Source organism: Gopherus flavomarginatus, chromosome 12, assembly GCF_025201925.1.
Source record: "Gopherus flavomarginatus isolate rGopFla2 chromosome 12, rGopFla2.mat.asm, whole genome shotgun sequence".
In the NCBI taxonomy this organism is placed as follows: Eukaryota; Metazoa; Chordata; order Testudines; family Testudinidae; genus Gopherus; species Gopherus flavomarginatus.
In genome coordinates, this window is record NC_066628.1 from 27,641,245 (window position 1) to 27,656,009 (window position 14,765).

The window sequence follows — 14,765 nt, forward strand, 5'->3', positions numbered from 1 at the left end:
CTGTGAGACCCCAATAGCTATGTCTTTCCAGTCTGACAGCGAACCATTGATAAATACTCTTTGAGTTTGTTTTTTCAACTACTTGTACACTTAATTTAGACCATATTTCCCTAGTTTTCTTATGAGAATGTTATGTGGGACTGTATCAAAAGCCTTATTAAAATCAAGATATGTCACAATTATAGCTTCTCCCCTACCCACTAGGCCAGTAACCCTGTCAAAAAAGGCAATTAGGTCGGTCTGGCATGATTTGTTCTTGAAAAATCCATGTTGGCTTTTACTTACCCTATTATCCTCTAGGTGTTTATAAACTAATTGTTTGTTTAATAATGTGTTCCAGTATCTTTCCAGGTGTTGAAGTCAGGTTGATTAGTCTATAATTTCCTGTGTCCTCATTGTTCTCCCTTTTTAAAGACAGGTACTATGTTTGACTTTCTCCAGTTCTCTGTGACCTTGTCAATTCTCCATGAGTTCTCAAAGATAATTGCTCGTGGTTACAAAATGATTTTGGCTAGTTCCTTAAATACCCTAAAGTGAATTTCATCAGACCCTGCTGACTTGACTAAATCTAACTCATCTAAATATTCTTTAACCTCTTCTATCCCTGATCTGCCTTGTGTTCCTCCCTGCCTTGTTAATATTGTGCTAAGCATCTGGTCACAATTAACCCTTCTAGTGATGATTGAATCAAAATAGACATTAAACAGCTCAGCCTTCTTAGTGTTATCTATTATTAGCTCTGTTTCCCCACTAAGTAGAGTACCTACACTTTTTTTAAGGTCATAAGAACGGCCATACTGGGTCAGACCGATGGTCCAGCTAGCCCAGTATCCTGTCTTCCAACAGTGGCCGGTGTCAGATGTTTCAGAGGGAATGAACAGAATAGGGCAAATTTATCTAGTGATCCATCCTGTCATCCATTCCTAGCTTCTGGCAGTCAGAGGTCTAGGGACACCCAGAGTATGGGGTTGCTCTTCATTTTTCTCTTGCTCTTAGTGTACTTATAGAGCCTCTTCTTAGTGTCTCTTATGTTCCTTGCTAGGTGTACCTCATTTTGTGGTGTTGCCTTTCTGATTTTATCCTTATATGCTTGCGCTTTTCTTTGTACTCACCCTTAGCAATTTCTCCATGCTTCCTCTTTTCATATCAGAGGGGTAGCCGTGTTAGTCTGGATCTGTAAAAGCAGCAAAGAGTCCTGTGGCACCTTATAGACTAACTAATTCTTTTCGTAGAATTCCATTTTGATTTTCAGATCATTAAAGAGTTCCTGATGGAGCCATATTAACCTCCTACTAGTCATCGTCTCTTTCCTTTGCATCAGCATAGTTTGCTGTTGTGCCTTTAATAATGTATCTCTGAGAAACTGCCAGCTCTCTTGAACTCCTTTTTCCCTTAGATTTTCTTCCTATGGGACCTTACCTACCAGTTCTTCGAATTTGTTAGTCTGCTTTACTGAAGTCCATTGTTCTTATTCTGCTGCTCTCACTCCTTCTTTTCTTTAGACTCATGACATCTATCATTTTATGATCACTTTCTACCAAGTTCCCTTTCACCTTCAGATTCACAACCAATACATTCCTGTTGGTCAAAATAAAGTCTAAAACATCTTCCCCCCCGGTTGCATCCTCCACCATCTGAAGCAAGAGGTCGTCCCTGATACAGTCCAAGAACTTACTGGGCATTTTGTGTTTTCCAGATTACTTTTTCTGTGGATGTCTGGGTAGTTCAAGTGCCCATTACTACTGGGTATACTGCTGTTATTTGTTGTGGGATACACAGTACCCCCACAGCCAGGATGGTGGCAGTGCTGGGACCTAGAGAGACTGCTCTAAGTGCTTCTACGTCCCCAGACTATGCCAGGATAGCCCCTAGTGTAAATGCAGCGTATGTTAACAGAAGGAGGAGTTGTGCTGGTGTAGGAACAACACCTCGCTGAATGACACGAGTGATGTTGGCAGAAGCACTCTTCAGTCAGCACAGCTGCATCTACACAGTTGTTCTTTTTTGCTGGTATAGCTGTGTCAGCTAGGGGGTGGGATGATTTATTGCACCCCTAGTCGCTTGCATAACTTTGTAGCGTAGACCAGCTCCCTGTCTCCAGCAGAGCAGCTTTGAACCTGGAGTGAGGCTTTCCCAGGCTCCAGGTCCAAGCATTGTTTTAACCTTTTCCTGATGATTCCTGCACTGAACATCGAATAAAGAATATTCTTCCAATAGTTGTATGTTTTTTATATCCAGAGACTCTCCTTTAAAGTGCACTACTTTGCACTCATGTAGCAATGTGATAAAATACATTCATAAAATCCTCCCTGTGTACATGAGAGAGGAATAACTCTAGCCCACTGAACTGGGCTCCCTTGCAAGCTTCTGTAAATGTCACTCTCTGGAGGTTGGGGTAGAATCAGCTGCATTGACTAAATCGGCTGTAATGGGCCTTCAGTAGGTGAGCCACTTAGCTTTTTGAGTTGTCTTGCCATTTGCTCGTACCTTGGGCTGACAGCGAGCATGTGAATCTGGGGCACAAAGAGAAAAAATGGCTTTTTGTTTCCTTTTTAAAAGTATCAGTGTTTCTGGCAATTTTACCTCCCATTTAGCCATTATTTAACATGTAACTCCGTTTTAGTAGAGACTACAGGCAGAAAGATCACTATGCTCTGAAGAAGAGAATGAGGGTACAAATGGGACTTTAAAATGGCATCAGTTCTGCAATGTGGAATAACCATTAGAACCTATGTCTCTTGTACAACACTCTTTGCATTATATTTTATTTGAAGTGCTTATAATCTTACTTATTAAGTATGAAAATTGCTTTATAGGTTTGACACTGAAAATCCTTACCTAATGCTGGATGCAAACCACATTGAGATAAAACAAATGGAGTCAACCATGGCCTCACTTTATGAATCAGCTGGTTTGTTTGAAGTCAGTGTTCCAGATTATAAACAGCTAAAGCAATGCAGGAAGGAAGTTTGTCTTCTCAAGGAACTCTGGGATATGATCTCTGTGGTGACATCTAGCATGAATGACTGGCAGACCACAAGATGGAAGGATATTAATGTGGAAAACATGGACCTTGAATGCAAAAAGTTTGCAAAGAATATTCGGAACCTGGATAAAGAAATGAGAGTGTGGGATGCATTCGCTGGGCTGGACAACAGGGTGAAGAACATCCTGACATCTCTGAGGGCTGTGGCGGAGCTTCAGAATCCCGCCATCAGGGAAAGGCACTGGAACCAGCTGATGCAGGCAACAGGTGTGACATTCACCATGGACGCAGAGACCACACTGGCCGACCTCCTGACACTCAACCTGCATAACTTTGAGGACGAGGTTCGGGGCATAGTGGATAAAGCAGTTAAGGAAATGAGCATGGAGAAAGTCTTGAAAGAGATAAAAAGCACTTGGAGCAGCATGGAATTCCAGTATGAGCTGCATCCCCGGACAAACATCCCTCTGCTGAAATCTGATGAGGAACTCATTGAAACTTTAGAAGACAACCAGGTGCAGCTGCAGAATCTGATGACATCCAAGTATATTGCCTTCTTCTTAGAGGAAGTATCTGGATGGCAGAAGAAGCTGTGCACAGCAGACTCAATCATTTCTATCTGGTTTGAAGTGCAGCGGACATGGACTCACCTGGAGAGCATATTCATTGGCTCAGAAGATATCCGGGCGCAGCTTCCTGAGGTACACAGCAGAATGACAGAAGTCATGTTCTCAGTCAGAAAGGAATGCGGGACAACCTCCATTATCCCAACCAAAGCTGTCTGAAATGCAGCAAATCCTTTGATGGCTACTTGTCACACTGGAAGTTCCCTCAGGTGCCTGGGCTCATTCCGCATCCTCAGGACATTTGGATAAGGGAGGTTGTGCTTTGTCTCTTTCTTGGGTTATCCCAGGAGGCTGAAAGCCCTCACTGATCTCCCCTCTTCCCTGTACGCAGCATATACAGAGTTTGTTCTTGTAGGGCTGCTGGAATTGTTTGTCATAGGATTGGCCTGGTTGTGCTGGCCGAGGAAATACAGATCATTGTGCGGAATTTGCCAATATAAAGTGTGGGCCAACCAGCCCTGACAGTATCCCTGTAAAAGTGTTTAACAGAGAGCTGGGCCAGCCATTCCACTGCTCATTCTCTGAAAAGCAGAACAAATTAATTATACCAGGATTTCACTCTCCTTTGGTGGCCTGTAGAGGAAAATCCAAATTACTATTGGTTTCCTGTCCTATTATTGATTCATGCAAATGCAGGTATATGGGGAAATATCCAGGATTCACCCCAGATTCCAGCCAAACTGTAGTCCCCCAGTGTAGACAGTTTAGAGCTCAGCTCTGTGTGTGCCAATGTGTCAGGGTGTAAAATTCACCTTTGCATTCTGCTAGATTGGTTTCTGTGTGCAGGACCAGTCCCCTGTTATAAGCGTGAGCAGCCCTGAGCATTGCTCTGACTTACACCAGCTACCAGCAGACACGAGAGGTTGAAACCACAATTGAGGGTGATAGCACATTGGCCGGGGTGGGATGTCTGTGTGCAGCTTGCTGTACTTGCTCTGTGCACACAACCACCGTTCAGGCCCTTTTCACCAGCATTAAAGGCAAATCAGTGCTTTTGGTTCTGTTTACAAAGAAAGCTCTGAGCATTTCATCGAGTGGTTGGGGTGGAATCCTGACCCCTTTGAAGTCCAGGAATGGTTGTGGTTCACCGATGACTTCAATGAGGCCAGGATTTTGAATGTGGCTTTATCTATTCTTTGCCGAAGTCCACTAGAAGCACATGAGCCTTGCTAAGGGGAGAACTTCTCTGTAAGTGAAGTGGGAGTGCTTATGAGGGACTAGATCACTTCACTCTTCAGCAGAGGCTGGGAAATGATCATCCTGGGCTGGAAGCAAGGTCTCCTGAGGTCTGTTGTCTATCATGGTGCATGGCACTAACTATGCAGAGTAGGCAAATCCTGCCTCTGTGGCCAGGGAAACATGGATGGATTCCAGGGTCTACTTGAGGGGAGGTAGAGTCCTCAGGAACCCCTGCACAGGAAATGGGCCATACTGAGGATCAGCCACTAACTGATCCCATCTGCACCCTTCCTAGATGGGGTGGGGGGAGTGTAATGGGTCATGGTGCCTGCTCCAGCCATTGGGATGGAGGAGCCTCTATGAAATGGTACCAAGGCTGCTTTGTGGGATTCCTCCTACCCAGCACATGCCCTGGCTGCTGGGGTGGGGCTGTGGCCAGATGATGGAGTCTTTTCAGTAAAGAAATGAGTGTTTGACTGGGGTGGCTCTAGCTTCTCTCTTGCCATTTGTAGGACTCCAAGCGCTTTGAAGGAATTGATGTTGATTTTAAAGAACTGGCCTATGATGCGGAGAAAACACCGAATGTCATTGAGGCTACTAACAAGCCAGGTCTTTATGAACAACTGGAGGATATTCAGAGCAGGTGAGTGACGCTTTGGGGACTTTGAGGGACACTGCAATTAGCTGCCATAAGTTTACTTACTGTGTTCTCAGATCTCTCTACTGGGTGGTGGCAGGGCCGGTGCTTCCATTTAGGTGACCTAGGCAGTCGCCTAGGGCACCAGGATTTGGGAGGGCGGTATTTTGCGGCCCTTGGCGGCAATTTGGCAGTGGGGGTTCCTTCCGCTCTCCGGGTCTTCGGCGGCAATTCTGCAGCGGGTCCTTCACTTGCTCTGGGACCTGCCACTGAAGTGCCCCAAAGACCGGGAGCATGGAAGGACCCCCCCGCCGCAGAATTGCCGCCGACCGGGAGCGTGGAAGGACCCCTGCCTAGGGCGCCAAAAACCCTGGTGCCGCTCCTGGGTGACGGTGGCTGTCTCTGTTCAGCCAGTCACAACAACACTAAACTTTATTTAGACTTTGTGTTTGTGATCCACCAGTCTGTAACCCAACACCTGTTATTGCAATATTCAGGCTGAGAAGTTCTGTACAGAAGTCCAGACAGTCAAAACATAAGGTGCTGAGTGAAATGTGAGCTCACCCACCTCACATGTACATTATGTCTATATAGAGCAGTGTAAAAAGTCCTAAAAAGTACAAACCATTTTCAGCATAGCTGTGTCAATGTTCTTCTGAGACCTTTAATTATGGTGTGTTTAAATTCAGCCCCTCAGTACGGCAGAGGTAGCGTAGCCTTGCCACATGACAGTGCTAGGTACTTTGAGAAATGCCCTGTTGCACTGAGACCGATAAACAAACACTTTTCGGTTACTATGTTTGCTAATTTGACTGGGAAGTGCACATTAAAAACTCAGTGTGAAGACTGTTTTGATCAGTAATATTCCACTACTAACATTTTAATTTAAAACAAACCTTTCAGTTGTACCAGGCCCATATTCCTCACGGACGAGTAGTTAAGTGCTGTCTGTGAAATTTATAATTTTAGCCATTTGTAGTTTTGAGTGCAAAAAAGTCACAAGATTTAAATTGGAAGTTTGGGATCTCATAAACTCAAACAGCTGAACAGATTTAGGTCAGACCAAGCTTGAGAAATTTCATCCCAACATGAACATGGTTGTGGGAGTTGTGAGTAGTTACAGAAGGCTGGGTAAGACTGCAGGAACCTTCTCAACTTATCTCTCTGAGGGCTTTATATTTCTGCCCATCACCATAGTATCTGGGAACCTTCCACATAAAATCAGTAACACTGGATATGTCCCTAGTGAATTGCCTGGAGTCTGTAGCCATGTCTATGCTACAGCCACCCTAGTGGCACAGCTACAGCACTCCTGCTGAACCGCGATAGTGAGACGCTTTGTGCATCGACAGAAGGGGTTTTTCCATCGACATAGGTAATCCACCTGTTCTAGAGGTGGTAGCTAGGTCAACGGAAGAATCTTTCCTTGACTAAGGTCTATCTCAGGGTTTAAGTTGTCCTAACTATGGCATTAAGTGTGCAAAATTTTTCTCAGCCTTGAGTGATGTAGCTAGGGTAAAGTAAATTTTAGGTGTAGACAAAGCCTCTGTCACTTCTTACTTTTTGGGGTCACAACTCTGCTTCTGAACATGAACTGCAATATTAGGTGCTAAGGAGAATATGTGTCTGTTAATTCTGGACTTCGTATCTCTGCTTTGTTGTCCCAGATTGGCTCTGTGTGAGAAGGCCTTGGCTGAATACTTGGACACCAAGAGGTTGGCCTTTCCTAGATTTTACTTCATTTCTTCTGCGGATTTACTGGACATTCTTTCCAATGGCACCAACCCGCAGCTAGTAAGTCTCACACATTATTGCCTTTGCCTTTGAACAGTGGAGTGGCGGATAGACTGACAAACCTAAAACATGCCTGTAGCTTGTTCTAGAAAGTAATGTTTTTCTGTTCCTCACCAGTAGTACCATGAACAATAATTTCTATAGATTTCAGAGGGGTAGCTGTGTTAGTCTGTATCAGTAAAAACAACAAGGAGTCAGTCCTTATGGCACCTTAGAGACTAACAAATTTATGTGGGCATAAGCTTTCGTGGGATATAACCCACTTCATCAGATGCATGGATTGGAAAATACAGTAAGTGTGTATAAATATACTGCAGAGGAAAAGATGGGAGTTGCCTTACCAAGGGGGGTCAGTGCTAATGAGGCCAATTTAATTAGGGTGGATGTCGCCCATTCCCAGCGGTTGACAAGAAGGTGTGAGGATCAACAGAGGGAAAAATTACTTTTTGTAGTGACCCAGCCACTCCCAGTCTTTACTCAGTCCTAGTTTGATGGTGTCAAGTTTGCAAATTAATTCCAGTTCTGTAGTTTCTCGTTGAAGTCTGTTTTTACAGTTTTTTTTGTTGAAGACTGGCGACTTTTAAGTCTGTTATTGAGTGTCCAGGGAGATTCACAGGTTTCAGAGTGATCCAGGGAGACTGAAATGCTCTCCTACTGGTTTTTGAATATTACAATTCTTGATGTCTGATTTGTGTCCATTTATTCTTTTGCATAGAGACTGTCCAGTATGGCCAATGTACGTGACAGAGGGGCATTGCTGGCACATGATGGCATATATCACATTGGTAGATGTACAGGTGAATGAGCCCTTGATAGTGTGGCTGATGTGTTTGGGTCCTCTGATGGTGTTGCTAGAATGATATGTGGACAGAGTTGGCAATGGGGTTTGTTGCAGGGATTGGTTCCTGGGTTAGTGTTTCTGTTGTGTGGTGTGTAGTTGCTGGTGAGTATTTGTTTCAGGTTTGGGGGCTGTCTGTAAACGAGGACTGGCATGTCTCCCAAGATCTGTGAGAGTGAGGGATTGTCCTTCAGGATAGGTTGTAGATCCTTGATGATATGCTGGAGAGGTTTTAGTTGAGGGCTGAAGGTGATGGCTAGTGGTGTTCTGTTACTTTCTTTGTTGGGCCTGTCCTGTAGTAGATGACTTCTGGGTACCCTTCTGGCTGACAGAACACCACTAGTCATCAAATTAGGCCTGATTAAAGATCGGGAGTGGCTAGGTCACTGCAAAAAATAATTTTTCCTTTGTTGATATTCATCCCTTCTTGTTAACTGTTGAGAATGGGCTACATCTTTCACGTGCTGTATATTATACACACTTACTATATTTTCCAATCCATGCATCTGATGAAGTGGGTTATATCCCATGAAAGCTTATGCCCAAATATATTTGTTAGTCTCTAAGGTGCCACAAGGACTCCTCCTTGTTTTTAATTTCTATAGTTAATAGTATATAATTTTCCACTAGATGGCAGGATGTACATCATATTCTCCTCTCTAAATGTTGGGAAACATTACCGATTGTTCTAGTGAAGTTCCTTTAAGTCTGATTAGTGTATGTTTTTGACACTGTTCGAGGGACGAATTTTGTGCTCGGAGGCTCTGAGGTTTGAAGGAACATATTTTCTTTAAAGATCTCAGCAAAAGCTTGCAACAATGACTGGTGAATTTGGATGGCTTAGTTTTGGGCCATTTCCAGAAAATGCCAAGCACCTGCCCTTGAAAGAGTCTCCAGTTGGGCACCCCAAAATTGAGGCACCTAAAATAACTAATTATTTCAGAAGGCTCCATCTTGCATAATTCTCACCCTGAGTTTGGGCGCCTTAGTGTGAGACTGGTGACAATCCTGTTGCTCTTGTGTTGTTTGATCCTGTAGAGGCGAAGGGACAATTTAGGCTCCCGGGGACACCACACTATATGCCACCCTTGCTGCCATGCTCAGAGTGCTTCAAAGGGGAAATCTTCAAATCTAAATCTCAGTCAGCCTTGATCTCTGAGCACGGAGCTCAGTGATAGCAATGACTGTGCCAGGCAGGGCTCCATCCAGTGGAAGCCAAGGCCCCTGCTAATTGATAGCTCCTCAGTGTCCTTGGCATCTGAAGTTGATGGCAATGATCTCTGGCTCCAGATGGGCTGGAATCTCCACACAGGAGACAGGACCAAGGCAGGAGGTGCCAAGAGGGAAGGCGCAGGTGGAGGGGCAGGCTGATGATGGCTCAAGTTATCTGGAGAGCTCCTCTGAGGCGAAATGCGTCTCGACTCCAGAGAAGCATCAGCACAGTGACTGCAGGGCATGGGACGACCTGACCTTTCCCCAGTCCCCACCAAAGGTGCTCCAGACAGCTGATGCTGTCATTATCATTCCTTGTTTTGTTCTGTACTAGTGCCACTCTGCTGGGCACTGCACACGCATGGAGTACAGGATGGTCCCAGCTCTGAAGAGCTTACTTTGTAAGTACAATCAACATTTCCAGTTAGATCTGCTTCAGGGATTCGCAACTGGGGCTTAATTTGTGCCAGGGCACCTTTAGGCTTGGCAGTTCATACTCCCAGCACCTCTGGCCTGGCTGCATCAGTTATGATTGTAAAAAAAAAATTGCTTGAGCCCTGGCACCTTTTTCACTACACATTAAGCACTGTTTGTAGGGTCAACAGTTAAGAGGTACCTTGGCCAGGAAACCCATCCAGCAAGGCTGCTCTGTTCTTTTACACTTTTCTGGACTAGCCTCTGGTGCAGGTATGGCAGGCCCCTCCTCACATTGTTGTCTCAGTCTTGACTTTTCTTTCTGGGAACCCTGCCTTTGCACAGTCAGAGGGCTGGCAGGAATGAATGGAGGCCAGCAGTAATACTCAAGACACGTTGGCATGCTATGTTCAATAGGAGGCCTGGCCTGCACTCTACCCCCACTGCCTGGAAGGGTAACAAAAAAGTGAATACTTAGGGGATTCCCAACAGCTGGGCTCTGAGGAGCTGGGAGCCAAGACTGAGAATCTTGGCAGGATGCTCTCTTCAAAGAAGCAGGCTTGCAACACAACAGTGTTCCCATTTGAACTCATTTGACCTTCCATGGAGCATGTATTTTCTCAGTGTGGGTTACCATTAAGCAGCAGCTCTTGAGAAGGGTTTTGCACTCTGACAAGGATGCACTGGGGCGGTTTGGCCAATTATGCTTCTGGATGGAGCTGATAGTGAGAAAAAGTGCAGTGGTTATGGTGGTTGTGGTTGAAAATGAAACAAAACCTGTATTTGAAAGGCCAAGCTTGTAAATGGATGTCTGTTTATGAGGGCATATGGCTGACAGTGGTTGGCAGATTCTAGGGCAAGTGTTTTTCAAAGGCCTTCAGGAAAGCTCAGTGCTGTTTAAAGTGACTTCTCTGTGGCATATTTCAGTTTGAACAAGACTCCCAATAATCTCTGCTCCGTGAATGATGACGTTGACTAGAAAGGAGTGCACATGTAGCAGGTGTTTCTCCCTTACAGGCAGCCACAGAAGACCCATTACACACAGTGGAGAACAGTATGAACTATAAACTATGTGCCATCCAGGGGTTCAATCAAATGATGACCTTAGCTAAAGCAAATGCAAATCAAGCTCTAATGAGTTCCAATTCTTGTGTATGCAGACCTAGGCTAATAGAGTGGATGTATCACCATCAGGGACATCAGTTCTGGAGGTTCTAATTCCGGAAATGCCTCTTCCAGAAGCAGTATTTCTAGGGACTTGCCAATGCAGTCACGTCATTCTAAAGGTACTGCTACAAGGAATGACATCCACATGATTGACTGGATTATGGCATGGGGTGGGAAGGAACTGCACTATATAGAAAGTTGCAACAATATTTCTGTTTAAAGAAATTCTCTTAACTGCATTTCCCAGGGTTCCTAGGTTTTGTTTCCTTTTCCTGTCCCCAGCGGGGAAGAGTTGTATCGGAGGCATTGTATGGGAGTTGTCAGGGTGCATTGTATGGGAGGCATTACCTTCGTTGTTACAGTTTGTGCTTTGGAATCCCTGTGTTCTGGAAGTGTGTGGTAAGAAGTTCTGCAGAAAAATCTCAGCTTCACCTTAGCTCGCTTTTTCATTAGTGAATATACCACCAATGTAGGTGAGGTTGATTATTACTATTATAGGAGTTTGTTGTCATTGTAATACCTGGATGTCTATACCATGACACATCTAAGTCAGAGCGCCTGGCAGGCACAGCAGGATATTGGTGGGATAGCTGTGTGCACCCAGGTTATGTCTACACTGAAGCTGGAGGTGTACACGTCCTAGCACTGATTGCACTAGCACACTAAAGCTAGCTGGGTAGCCGTGGTGGCGCAGGTGGCAGGATGGGGTAGTGCCTGTGTATGTACCTACCGTCTCAGATGGGAATCATACTCAAGTAGCTAGCTTCTCCTGTGCCTCTGCAACTGCATTGCTGTTGTTAGTGTGCTAGCTGTGTTGGAGCTAGCCTGTGTACATCTACATGAGCAGAAACGTAATCATATAGTTCCAGTGTAGACATACCTCCTGTCAGTTGGGAAGCTCCAGCTAAACCTGTTTTCATTAGCAATTGAATAACAGGGCTGTGGTGCCATGTTTTGATTCATCTTGAAATTGGCTTGTAAAATTGACAGACGTTTTCATAGTGAACGCTGAGCTTTACTCAATCCAGAATCTATTAGCATTTCTATTTTTTTTGTTAGCTAGTGGAGAATCTCTTCCAATTAAGAAACCTTTCAGATAAGGAGATATATGATTATATGAAATTCAGGTTAGTCAGGGCACAGTGCATATATAGAAATGCCATTATTTTCTGCTAACATATAATATTTCTTATAGTTTCTCTGTGCTCCTTGGTTTTTCAACCTTTGAAACCTTACAGTTATGCATTTGATCAATACCACAAACACAGAGGGGAAAAAACAGGAGAGAAACAGAAAAAAATACCATCTTGAAATGCTCAGTCGTATATGAAGGAATTCTATGAGCATTGTCTGTTATACCTGTTTAAAACTGTTTACAGTAAAATCAAGTAAATGTCAAGCAGGATCAAATATGGATAAACTCTTAACCTTTCCATTGTAGTCTCTGAGTCTGTCTTATTATTCCTAACAGAGGATTAAATGCACAGCAACATTATCATAACAGATCTGGCATTGAACTTGTAAAGATTCAGGTATATCCAAGGTTTTTCTGGGGGTGTTGAACTGAGTGTCAGAATGTTCTATAGAGAGTCTGTCTAGACTGGCTAGGCATAGGAATCTGATTGGATGATTCGCTAAGAGGAAAGTTCTGCACATTAAATAAATCACAGAAACCTTTTCTTAAGATCGTAAAAGCCAAGGGGCCAGTCTTGCCATGAGCTAAGTGCCAATTGCCACTTGCAGCCCATCACCTTCCAGGATTGGCCCCAGTATGAATGTAAGTGGAACCAAACAGCAAAACATATTAATAATAAAGGTCTATCTCTGCAATGCTGCTTGAAAAGTTTTTAATCTTTTCTCTTTCTGAGTCAGTGACCTGTGATAGATTGGAGAAATCCATTTGTTTTATATGGTTTTCTAGACAGTCAGTGCTTGTAGGAGAGGACTGGGTGCCTTAGGATGGGGGTTCTCAACCTTTCCATCTTACTGTGATTTAGTAGAGAGCCCCTCTCCTGTAGCAGTAGGGGGAGAGCAGGTCCGAGTGACCAGCTGAACATCAGTTCATGACTTCCATGGTGGTGTGACCCCAGGTTGAGAACATATGTCTTGGGGAGGAGGTTACTGAGCCTTTACTTCTGGTATTAGTTTGCTTGTAACCCAAGTTGGTCAGTGACTAAAATTTGTATTGTCTGAAGGCTGGAAAAAGCTCTGGTGGTCTGTTCATCTTCTAGCAGACAGCTGTTCACATTGAAAAACCCTCCCGAGCAATTCTAACTGATTGCTTCTTTTGAGCCCCTGAGCTGAACAAGCTTTGAACAGGCCATGGAGTCTGATTTGGTCTTTCACTCATAGAGGTGATCCTTCTAGGGCAAGATGGAGGCATCGTTGTGGGTTATAGTGTGGTAAGCTTGCACTGCTGCTCTTCATAGTGTTCCTTTCCTGGGGAAAAGCAGAGGCCTTCAGTCTCCAAGGCTGAGCACCTTTCACCAGCACAAAACTGACTTCCAGTAACAATTCTTTTGGTCCACAGGCTGAGATAGCTGGGTTCTAAATACTTCCCCAGCAATGCTCAGCAAAAACCTAGAGCACTCCTGAGTGTAGGACTACATAAGTTCTTCACCATCGCTCTGCCATCATTGTACATTGGGAGGCTGACCTGCGACTGATCACTTAATGTTCTGAATGTTTCCTTTGTGTGTGCACGTGCATGTGTGTGCACACGTGTGTAAGCAGAGGTGGGGGTGTGTTTGTGCTGTACAAAAGGAACCCTGCCAGGTAACTGCAATATAAAGAATAAAATGTATCATTATTACTTGGGTATTGCTATTGAAAAGTGTTTCTGTTTTCTAAGTGAAGAAGAAAAAGTAGATGATGCTTGTGTCTGTTCCAGAGCTACAGAGTTAGTCCTGCTGTGTCAGAAGGATGTGACCAGCCCATCATATGATAGGTCTGGTCAAAGTGGGATGAGAGGAGAGTGAATTTTTGGGGCCCTGACTGATAAGGGAGCTGCCCTGCTGATGAGCACACACAGATCCTCCCATCTGAATGACCTCTCTACCACTATTCCCTGTGCAGGTGCAGCGCCATCTCTCCAAACTGTTTGACAACATGGCCAAGATGAAATTCCAGCTGGACTCTGAACAAAAGCCGACCAAAACTGGCCTGGGAATGTACAGTAAAGAGGAGGAATATGTCAGCTTCAGTGAGCCCTGTGACTGTAGCGGGCAGGTGAGATGAAGCTGCTTCATTTCCTAGCATCAGAATTAGATTGCGGCTGGTGCTTTTATCTCTGTTAGTTGTTGTTGTAGTGCCTAGGAACCTCCAGTCATGGCCCAGGGCCACATTGCACTGGTGCTATACAGGTGCAGAATACAACATTGGTCCCTGCCCCAGAGACCTTACAATTTATGCAATTTATACATCAGACAAGAGACAATGATGGAGACAGACGGGGAGTACAAGGAAACAATGAGATGTCCTGTCTGACCCAGGCCGCCAGCAGAGCTACCATTAAAGAGTGGTAATGGTCGGAAAAGGTGCTGTATAAAAATGCACCTCCCTACTGCACATGTCACCCCCTTTTGTGTCGTTTGAGGCCTGTCTGCCCACGGTAGTGACAATGGTGGTTTTTCTCCTCTTGTTCTCTGTCAAGCACTGAAAGGTCAAGTAAAATTAAACCTGACAAAATGTAAACTTAAAACCAAGGATTTTTTGGGAGGGGATGGAGGTGTTTGTTGGGAAAAAAGGCACAATTTTGGAAAAAATATCCACAGGCATTTCCATTAAACCATTTGTTAACTGTGATTTTTTTTTCATTGAAACCTGTTGACCAGCTCTAATTTTGGCCTTAGAATTCAGCAGTTGATGGGCACAGAATGATACTTTGTATTTCAACATACACTGAATTCCCAG

At 44.4% G+C, this 14,765-nt stretch overlaps 1 protein-coding gene across 4 annotated transcripts in view; it reads left to right on the top strand.

Moving 5' to 3' along the window:
* The window catches only part of DNAH9 (dynein axonemal heavy chain 9), a 392,319-nt gene that overhangs the window by 61,596 nt on the left and 315,958 nt on the right, over positions 1–14,765 (top strand). For all 4 annotated transcript variants that reach the window (XM_050919194.1, XM_050919196.1, XM_050919197.1 and 1 more), the window contains 4 exons: positions 2,817–3,687; positions 5,304–5,434; positions 7,096–7,222; positions 13,929–14,081. In XM_050919194.1, coding sequence (XP_050775151.1) covers positions 2,817–3,687; positions 5,304–5,434; positions 7,096–7,222; positions 13,929–14,081 — 1,282 coding nt within the window. The remainder of the gene's footprint in view (positions 1–2,816; positions 3,688–5,303; positions 5,435–7,095; positions 7,223–13,928; positions 14,082–14,765) is intronic.